General features: G+C 37.9%; 1 protein-coding gene across 2 annotated transcripts in view; it reads right to left on the reverse strand.

Moving 5' to 3' along the window:
* Positions 1 to 237: 237 nt before the first annotated feature.
* The window catches only part of LOC139716095 (ADP-ribosylation factor GTPase-activating protein 1-like), a 22,075-nt gene continuing 11,332 nt past the window's right edge, over positions 238 to 10,980 (reverse strand). Inside the window, exons 8-12 of one of the 2 annotated variants that reach the window (XM_071627651.1) lie at positions 10,575 to 10,607; positions 9,925 to 10,041; positions 9,388 to 9,533; positions 2,535 to 2,687; positions 238 to 770 (exon numbers count right to left, since the gene is read on the reverse strand). In XM_071627651.1, coding sequence (XP_071483752.1) covers positions 584 to 770; positions 2,535 to 2,687; positions 9,388 to 9,533; positions 9,925 to 10,041; positions 10,575 to 10,607 — 636 coding nt within the window. In that variant the 3' untranslated portion in view covers positions 238 to 583. The remainder of the gene's footprint in view (positions 771 to 2,534; positions 2,688 to 9,387; positions 9,534 to 9,924; positions 10,042 to 10,574; positions 10,608 to 10,980) is intronic. The other variant, XM_071627652.1, reaches the window with a different exon arrangement.

Below are 10,980 nucleotides of genomic sequence, written 5' to 3' on the forward strand. Positions count from 1 at the left end.
CAGTCCAGCCTGTATATGACTGCTATAGGGAAACGTCAAAGGTGGCCTTTGTATACAGGGGGCCTATACAGACTCGTGGTTGCCAGGTCAGATCTTGATGGCTAATAGTCACTCAGTCCAATACAAGTTGTCAAATCCCAATATTGTCTTACACCAATACAGTCAAACCCTTCTGGGGGGCGTTTCATAAACCTGTTCTGAAAGTTACGAACGACTTAAAAACGCCAGGTGATCAGTTCTTGTGCTGAATTATTGATTTTCTGGTAAGGATAGCACATCAGAACGTGTTCCAGTCGTTCTTAAGTTGATCGTAACTTTAAGAACAGCTTTATGAAACACCCCCCAGGTCTACACAGGATTAGAACACGTGGGATGAGACCAAGGGTCATCACACAAAGAGGGATTAGACTAACAAAGCCGCAATTTACAGTTTTAGCTGCACCATCTTCACGAAGCTTGTCCTTTTTCCCAGTTCCTTTTCTACCACAGTGAGGAAGGGATGGAGAGAACGAGGAAACCGACGTGTCCATTGTGCAATCAATCCTTTTTACTCCTTAATTCCGTCTCCACCTCATTCCAGGCATCATCGTCCCAACCTCCCGCATCGTCCCACGTTTCCTCCAGAGACAAGATGGGCTTGCCCGCTGTTCACCACGGCTGCTTTGCCGGACGTTGGCGCCTTCCTTGATGATTTACTTGACGTCTTACTTGATGAGGACTTGCTGGTTGATTTGGACTGCCCACCACTGGTACTGTCTTTTGATGGCTCACTGAAATGAATTATGAACAGAGGAAAAGTTACAATCTAGGGACTGATGATAAAGGGACCTTTTTTTAACTTGCTGAGGATGAGTCCTGAGTATACTCAGGCAAGTGTCTACGGGAAATATATGTTGCAGAAAAATCTGTCCGTCTTCAATGGGTAAACGGCATAATTTACCATTTGCAGATGAAACACAAACCCAGTATTAGTGCTTCAAAATAGTTCTAAGATGTGAGTTAGGGAAAGAAACAACCAATGTAAAAATTTGAATATAGGTAAAATTGATTTCAAGTATTGTTTGATAAACTACATTGTATACAAAATGTGAACAATTCTTTAACAAAAATGTTTCCAGACTAAACCGTCCACCATTATGGTTTAATGAGAAAAATAGTGATATCTCCTTATATTTTAGGCTTTATTGCAAAAATTCTATTTGGTTGGATGTTTTGTGATACAACTGACTTACACATATGCATCAAAAGTGATACCTTGAACATTTTTTTTTTTCTTTTAATCACTGCTCCCAAAGGTAAACAGGAATTAAAATACACTGCACCTCTATAATCTCCTAGCACTTCAGAAGAAGAAAAATCTCTTCCAATTCCATGAATTAAAAATCCTCAAGAATGGATTGATATATCAAAAATATCAATGTAAGCACAACAATATTCAGTTTGTGTAGATCATGTCATTAGTGACTTCTGCTTGACAGTAATTACCATGACCCATTCCTCCTACAACTGAACTCACAGGTACAGTATATTTACACCTGACACATTATACTACAACAAGGCTGTGTTCTCTTGAGAAAAAAATATTCTGTACTCTGATTTGAATTTGCGAGGACACACAGGCACAATACTGTAAAAGTAGATATTTTCATGTGACTAATTTTTTGCGCGCCGCTGGTTAAGAAGAGTTTTGTGTGTTTTTAATTCTGCGAAATCAAGACATCAACTACTGAAACATATGGCAAGCAAAAATACTTGCGTGCTTTTATTTTCGCCCCAGCTTCTGGTAGCGCGAAATGCGCGAAAAATTGCAACATTGCGAAAATTTCCACTTTTACAGTAATATGAGTTTTGATTGATACAATAAATAGATGAACACACACAGGACCACCATACATGTACATACATGTATTCCCCATATTATCTCAACATTGTAGACCCTTGCCATACAATGTCATTGTACATTTTTAGCTAATGATAATAACTTCTCCTGTATGACAAAATACTTTCAAGATTTCTTGACACATATTTCATTGTCATACAATGTCTTGCTGTCTCATAAGCTTGCTTTGAATTTGGAATGATTACTGAATTAAACACACCGACTGCAGTTAACAGAATGAAAGGCAGTTTCATGACTCGGGGTTGCTTGAACTTGACAAGTGCTTTAGGAGAAAATGCTTTATGAAATGCTTCATGCTTTTATGGTCAATTTTTATGAGAGCATTGCAAATCTTTGACTATTAAAAGATGTAGCAAATGCAGGTCTGCCAACATTCCCACATCCAAATCAGCATCAATAAATAAGGAATGATTAACTGATAGTAAATTCAGAAAAAAGACCCCCCCCCCCCCCCCCCCCCCCCCCCGGATTTTTAAATCGGAGTAGTGGATTCTATCTCATCTAATGACCTGACCTGAAATTTGCTGCAACACACAATTCGTTCTTCCAACATAATGGGAAAACCTTTCCTGCATGAGACCTTGAGGGCGCTACAGCAAAGAACAGCTACCCTTGGTGGTACTTTACAACTTACGCATCTCCAAAGTCAATGAGGGCGCTCTCTCCTTCATTTCCCCACGACCCCCAGCCGTCCTCTTCCGGTGTTGGCTCCAATTGTTCTTGATTCGTCTCTGCCCATCCGTCATCCACACCCCACCCCCAGTCGTCGGATTCGCCCTCCGGGGACCTGGGAGGCGTGGGTACATCATGCAGTAAAGGAGTATCGCTCTGGTCTGGATCCATATTTCTTGATTGGTTTCATTGTGTTTGTTAAGTTTTTGTTTTTAATCGACATACAGACAGCATCATTTCGCAGATATTAATATGTTTTGAGAGCGTGGGAGTTGTCCATAGCGAACATGATAGGAAATGTCATATTTGTTCAACAGAAAAGATTTGAAAATAATTTAGTATTTGAGTTGATGCCAGACAATGTGCACCAGTTAAACCCGTGAAGCATAGTTTCAGTAATACATGGAATCCCAGCATTAGTAATTTGTGAAGCAGTATCATTTATTTTAGATTAAATAATCAATATGTATTTGATAATTGCAGCGGCAATGAATTTGGACAAGGTTTGAGGAGAATTTGGTCAGGTATTAGGTCAGACATGTTTTAGTCAGTCATAAAATAAGTGTAATTTCAAAATCATTACAATTTGAAAATCATGAATCAATTTATTACAATATCAGGTATTTTAATATAAAAATTACATGGTTTTTGGTGAAGAGCATAATCAAAAAATAATTTTGCCAGTCATGCATACAGCATGTGAATATGATTTCATAAAGCAATGTGATACCAATTCAGAAAGTCATTATTGTTCAGCAGGTTAGTTTTTATTGATGTAGAAGCAATGTATGTGTTTTGTTTGATTATTACAAGTGTGAGAAGGTATGGCATATGATATTTTTGAGCAATATTAATTGGTTTAGCATCATGGCATAGGACACAAGTTTTGCATTGAATGCCATTAGGTCCCATTTTAAAAGAATGATTAAGGAGTGTCAATTGTTGCGAGATATAATTACAAATTGAATGGTAACAGGATAACATGTGTGATGGCAATTATCGAAGTTGCGTGTTTATGTCAAATGAAATATGTTATGGATATGACAATAATGAAGTATTTAGGATATGCAGATATTGGAATAAAGAATGTAATGTATGAGTTTTGTTTGCAGTATACATATGGAACATGAGTAATGAGAGACATGAACGTCAGACCACAGTCACAAAAAACACAAAAACAAAATACAGACAGTGAATACACAACAAGGAGGGGGAGGGGGTGGGGATATGATGGGAGAGATAAACAAAGAGAGTACATTGAAGCACAATTAGGTTACTGAATGAATGATGCATGACCACATGAATGCACTAATCTAGGGCATGCCTACATCTGACACAATAAGTGGGACTACAGTCAGAGGGAGAAACTACAGCTGTACAGAAGTACTTGATGGGGGGGAAATATTATTTCTATGTTTTGTGTGCAGTGAGCATCAACTTTGAATCAATTTCCATTTCTTTAAAGGATTTTAAACATCCATTTGTCAACTGACAGATATATTTCTTGAAATTTGATGGAGTTTTGCAGTCAATGACTGCTTGTCTTTTATATACAGTAGGAGACTATACAAATATCAGTCAGTCCGACAAGTTCTATTCATTTAATTAATTCAGTTATCTGTCTTTTTTCCCCCTGCTTTTTGCCTTGTTCAGCAAGTTTGATAATTGCAGGGGAATGCAGTTAATGAAGTTTTGAAGGAATTAAGGAGGATTTGCTGAAAGGGGGGTGACATCAGGGGAAACATTGGGAGGGGTAATGAGGCTAATCCCCTGTTTATCTACCACCATTAATCCACACGCAATGTGCCAGCAAAACCTACACTGTACACCACTACACATCATGCAAATCTGAAAATGCACAATTACTAGATGCAATGGTACAATGAAATGCACAGTGACTATTCCTCTTAACATGACCACAGAATTAATGGCTGAATACCATGAGAGCATGAAAGATGAGTCTGTCACCATCTGCTATGTATGATATATATATAAAAGAATGTAAACTACAGTACATAGTGTTAAAGGGATTGTACAGTTTTGGTTGAGATCTAATTTAAGGTTTCTAACATTTTTAGTAAGATAATGACAAACCTCTTATGAAATATGAAAGAGCATGTAATTCTTTGAAGAATTCAACGTTTATTTGATGAAAATTGGTTTTGAAATGGCTGAGATATCCAAAAAGAACGATTGTAATAAAGTGTGGGACCCACACTTTTCACTACGATCGCTTTGTTTTACTTTGTTTTTGGATGTTTCAGTCATTCCAAACCCAATTTCCATCAAATAACCTTTGAATTCCTCTTAAAATGGTATGCTCTGTACTATATCAAAAGTGTTTTCTTGGTATCTCGCAAAAAAGTCAAAAGCCCAATTCTCATCTCCACCAATACTGTACCATCCCTTTAAAGTATCTGTGTGCAGTGAACATACCATAGTAAAAGGTTTAGTGCATGTAAAGCTTTGAAAGCATTCAGTATGGAGCTTCAATGCAAATAACAGCAAGCAATAAGTATGTGAATTTCCTAGTACACTATGTATATTAGGGTTTGGGTTGATTTGTTTCTACAATTTAAATCATACTACTTCAATGACTAGTTAATTTGTTAAAATTAGATTAGTGAGCAAACAAGAACCATTTTTTGTCCCTCTAGAAGAATCTCCACCATACAAACATATGAATTTACTGTAACATATTGTACAATGCACATAGATAATTCTAGGCAAAAATTCCTCTGTATGATCATGCGTTTCATGCAGCTAAAATAACACTTGGTAGCCAATGGCAAAAAGACATAACTACCCTCATGGCAATCACCATTAAACATCACTGCATAACCTAATTGGCAATTCACATGGTTCAATATGACCTCCAATATCTTTACATCATACCCAGGTAAAGCTTCCTTGTGATGCTACCACTACATACAAGCACAATAACATGCTGATGTAGAAGTTCCGGGTACTGTACATGTAAAACAACGTTAATTTAACTGCCTTCCCTAGAAAACAGGGCAGAGCTTCTCAAGTGAAACTGATGACTTTAAAACCCTGCACATGTAACATGCTTTCCTGCTTTGACTTGATTTTAACCCATTGAAGATGAGTTTGAGTATACTTGAGCAGGTGTCTATGAGAAGTGTGTGTTGTAGCAAAATCAGCCCGTCCTCAATGGGTGAAAATAATCTAAATGCTATGAAGTGATGTGCATATCCCTCTTTTGCTTGGTCTGATATCTGAGATCACTTTTATGATATAACATTTGCAAAAAGGAGGGATCAGCCCAATAAAACATAAGATAGTACATATGAAGAGTTTGTTTGCAAAAACCGATAAGTCCATTTTTGAAGATTTTGAAGTACGGTCTCTGTCATAAAGTACAAAATAATCCCTTTTAAATGATATATTGGTCACTACATATAAAGGTACATTTTTGAATTTATGGTCAAAAGAAGCAAAAATTTTCTTATTATTCTCTTAATTTTTCTTGACCTTTAATCACAAATATCTCCATTTGACAAATATGGACTTATCGGTTTTTGCAAACAAACTCTTCGTATATAAAAATGTAGAAACACAAAGCATGCATGACTGTAGTATGCTATCACTACACTGCTAATGTCAAGGAGCTGTAAACAGTTTGGACAACATGGGAGTTAACAGTGAGGTTAGGAATTAATTCCTTACACTGATATCACTTGCAGAAATGTGGTTAAAGTTATTTTATAAAGACCACACCTTAGGAGGTGCTGTGGTCTGGCCTTTATGATTCATAATCATATTGTCTGCTATGGTTTCAGATCCCAGGTAATCACAGTAATCTTTCTGTCACATTTTGCCAGGTTGAAAAATGAGACTGCAGGGGATTTCATGCTACCCCCCTCCCTGCTGGAAGCATGTGGGCTATATTCAAAGTCTATGATTATTGGAGAATTTTGCGGGGAAAGGGTTAAAAAAACTGGCAGGGATTGAGCCACACTGAGAAATTCACCAGTATTTAAAGTCACAGTACTTGGAAAGCATCATTAAGCTGATGACATAATGCAATATATGCTAATTTAACCGCATTCACCTCGATTCAAATACACACTGAATGTCTACTTCTGAAGGATTGAAATTTGCTGATTGACGATTCTTATGACTTGCTGATTAAATTGTCTTTGTGTGAATTTAACTTTGCTGGAAATTTGTGCTCCTTATTGCTTATGCTGTTATTAAACAGAAATAGCATACTACAGTACATTGTCAACACAGGCAAATACCCACTATTTGCACTAACAAGTACAATACTAATGTGTACAAAATTACCACCTATCATCTACTATATGAATCTACAGTACTAGAACAGAAACTTTACACAAATCCCTCAAACGTGGAGGAGGACCATCAAAGTGCAAGCCCAATGAATTTGACTTTTTAAATACTGACTAGAAGAAAATTAAACAGTGAGAATGGTAGGGACTTCATTGAAATCAGGCCTGACATGAGATGTAATCAAAGACATAATCGTCAAAATATAAGAATTTGAATATGTTTTGTCGATAAAGCAATTAGGGGATTTGTTTTACAAGGCAGTCTGATGCCACCTCTTTTATTTGTTGGTGTGTTTGTGACTGATATTACTATTCAATAAAAGCACATAAAACTTAAAAAGCCTGGTACCTTCTTATTTTGGTGTCTTATTTTGGAATAAAATCCATCACTCTGTTCATCTGATAAACTGTATTTATCACAGTCAAATCAGGCATGGCGTGGACTTGCGCTTTAAGGATCCCCAATCCTCCTTTGTCCAGAGATTTGGCCACTGTTATGACAATGGTCAGACTACTCCCATATTTGAAGAACACAAATACTCAACAACTTTCTACTCTAAACATGGAACAATGCTTATGATGTAAATGTTTGGTGTATGTACTGCAAATATGAAAGAGCAACATTCTGACATATTTGTCCTCTATCATGCCTCCTCAATGCAGTGAAACACCCTGGTTTTGTCTGTCTGTAGTATGTATGTACCTTGTACAAAAAAGTAACTTTATGCCACATGTTGACATGAAAATCAGTATTACAGAAGAAGAAATACATAAGAGCATTATGTGTGAGATTACAAGATATCAAAAACTCAAATCTGAGTGCAGATTGATTTTGCTATTTATAGTCTGACAGGTATAAAATATTTTGGTTTGGTAACAAGGGGATCTTAATTTGCTTTCTCTCTTCTCACCAACAGGGAGCTTTAGATTTTGACGGGCGGACGTTTGAGCCGACGCTTGCGCTGGACGTTTTTCTCTCCCTGCGTCGTGTGGAAAAGTAGCTTTAGATTACGCTGGGACGCAGCGTATAAAAAATAAAATCGCGCCCCCATATGATCAGTGCATGAAGAAGCTCTCTACGTCGCAAACTGTGCAGACGTGAAAATAGCCCAGCACGCGTAGTGAAAAACTCAGGCGACGCAAGCTAAAAATAGATTGACTTTACGCGCGCTACTGCGCAAGCTCAGAACATGTTTTTTTCCTTTGAACGTCCGCGCGTCAAATCTAAAGCTCCCTGATATCTTGTTTTGCACTTTCTTCCCTTTTATCATTATTTTCCTAATTTTTCTAGCCCTCCTCTTCCTCCAATCCCTTTGCTCCTACTTTCTGTTCCAACGAGTTTTGTTTTCTCTTCTTTGCTGTCTCTTCTGGTATCTCTCACTCTTCTCTATCTTCCAGTTTCCATCTGAATTTTGTTAATCCAGGGCTCGACACTAACGGTGGCCCGGGGCCACCAAAAACGCAAGTCGGGCCGCCAAAATTCAGAAATGAAGAATTTGGTGGCCTGATCGGGCCACCAAAAAAGGTCGAATGTTTGCCTTTGGGCCACCAAAAATAAAAGTTAGTGTGGAGCCCTGGTTAATCTCATCCTCCTCAAACCACCGTCATCACTTTTTTTCTTCCCCTACCCTTCATCTCATCATCTTACTATCATCATTATTCCATCAATGCACCTGACTTCATTTAATAGTTTACTCTCTGATGTGTCACATTCCCAGCTAAATATAAAAACTACACGTATCAGAGCAAATACATTGTACTCCCCCCCCCCCCCCCCCTCCCAACAATTACCCCCCGGCAATTAAATACTGGTTAGTGATAAGGTTAGAGTAAAGATTAGGGTTAGGGTTAGGTTTAGGATTAGAGTTTAGGTGAGGGTTAGGATTGAGAAGGGAAGGATCTTGGGTAATTGCCCAGGGGGTAATTGCCCTAGACCCAAACTACAGGTAATTTAGAACTCTGTGGCACAATTGATTACCTGCACTAAGAAACACTTTTACACAGCCCTGGTCTTGAAATGATTACATGGCCTCCCAGTCACGTTACACATAAAGTTCTAAAGTACTACATCTGACATACCAGCGTCACCTTTTCAATGGCTCCAGAATACCTCATTGAGTCTTTCTAGTGAAGTATGAACCCTCCCACAATCTCAGATCAGCTCAGAAAGATCGTTTGCACGGTCTTGTTACTCAGACCAAGTTTTATAAAGAGTGATCTCGAGCTCCAGCTGCCCCTTATTAAACTTTGGAGTGCTACCCCATATTGTTTGAAGGATTCATCAACCACACCCTAATTTAAAACAGTCCTGAAAACATATTTATTCAAAAAGCATTTTGGATGATGTATGTCTGCATTTGATAGCAATGTTCAGCCATTCTTTTTTCCTCCTTAGAGCATATAGAGATGCAAATGCAGCGATAAATGTACAAACACATGCCATGAAAGCATCAGGTATTCCTATAATTACCCTTTCCCTTTCTAAAATCACCCCCTCACCTGAGCTTTTCCCGCTGCTGTTTGGCGATAGGGTCACCCATCAGTGGTGTGTCGGTGGTGGGTTTATTGGACTCTCCATCAAGGGAAGGGTTATCGGAGAACATCTTGGTGAAGTCGTTCCAACCTTTCTGAGTATTAACGGCAACCTGGCAACAAGTAATGAAAATAGTCACAGTCATACAAGGCACAATTGTATATCAGCATTTTTAGTAGGAATTATGTCTGAAAGGTGGCTGTGTGTCTATTCATTTCAGAGTAAAGTCATCACAAGATTCATGTAATGATCTACTTATGAACTATAGAATTGTACTTTTTTGTGTGTCTTTTCATAGGGGCTAAACATTTGGTGCTATTGACATTTTAAAGAACAATACGATGTAAGGTATTTATATCCATTTCAGAGTAACTGAATTTCATATCATTTTTGTTTTTGTCATACTACTTTCAAGACATGTGCTTACGAGATTATGAAAATTTGACCATAATAATTTCTTTACATAGTTTTGTATTACAGAATAGACAAGAAGCTTGCACTACCTTCGATGCTATACTCTTGGTTCCCGCTGATATATCACTGAAAAGTCGTCCCTCATTCACCTTCTCTTTGGTTGGTTTGATCACGGAGTCATTAACTTTGGATGCGTACTCATGTGTCTGGAGTTAAGGCAAAGAAGACACATTACATGGTGAAAAAGATTGGGTGGCAGGAAACAGGAATGAGATTGACACAGATAACAGATGGATGGATTGATAGATATAGACATACATACATACAAACATGGAGGGCTTGACACTAACTGTTTTATGTGGTGACCCATTCGGGCTACTAAAACCTTGAAATCTGACATTTTGGTGGCCCGAGAAAGAACTGTAGTGGCCCTAAATAAACAGAAACAATACATGTTGCAGTTAAAGTGCCTGACCGGATCACCGAAAGATAACCTTTTTGAAAATTAGGTGGTCTGACATTGATTTAAGTGGCTTCGGGCCACACGGTTTATTTGACATCACAATTGTGTACACCTTGGGTTGATCCAATAGGCAAGGGACTCATCAGCTTGTCTGTCTTTATTTGGAATCTATAATCCCGCTTTTACTTTTATTCTTTAGCTGAACTTCTCTGTAATAGCTACAGAAAATGTCTTTATTGATTCACCAAATGCAAGACGATGACAGTTATCTCTTACCTTCTGTGATGCTGCTGAACCAAATTTTACAGCCTGAAAGACAAGTGAAGTTTACAATGAGTTTAACAACACTCGAGTGATTATCAAACAATGAAAACTGCATGAAAATATTTCTCTTTAAATGTATGTGATTTCTATTCCCTCACCCCATGCACTCATACTTTGCGTGCTGCATTGATTTGATTTACATAAATCACCACTGAAAGCCTCACTTCATCAGGAAAACGGACAAAATATTCTATCTTGAACAAGAGACCCGCGGGTCTAGCGCTCACCTGAGTATCGCAAGTTCACCTTTCACGCAGTCACTAATCTAAATTATTTACAGCTCCACCAAAATTTGACCAAGCATTCTCAAGTAGAAGATGAAAATGTACAATAAAGGCCCAATTTTTTTAAGATTCCT

The sequence above is a fragment of the Diadema antillarum genome, unplaced genomic scaffold, assembly GCF_040938485.1.
Source record: "Diadema antillarum isolate AM-2024a unplaced genomic scaffold, OU_Dant_1.0 scf00000061, whole genome shotgun sequence".
In the NCBI taxonomy this organism is placed as follows: Eukaryota; Metazoa; Echinodermata; class Echinoidea; order Diadematoida; family Diadematidae; genus Diadema; species Diadema antillarum.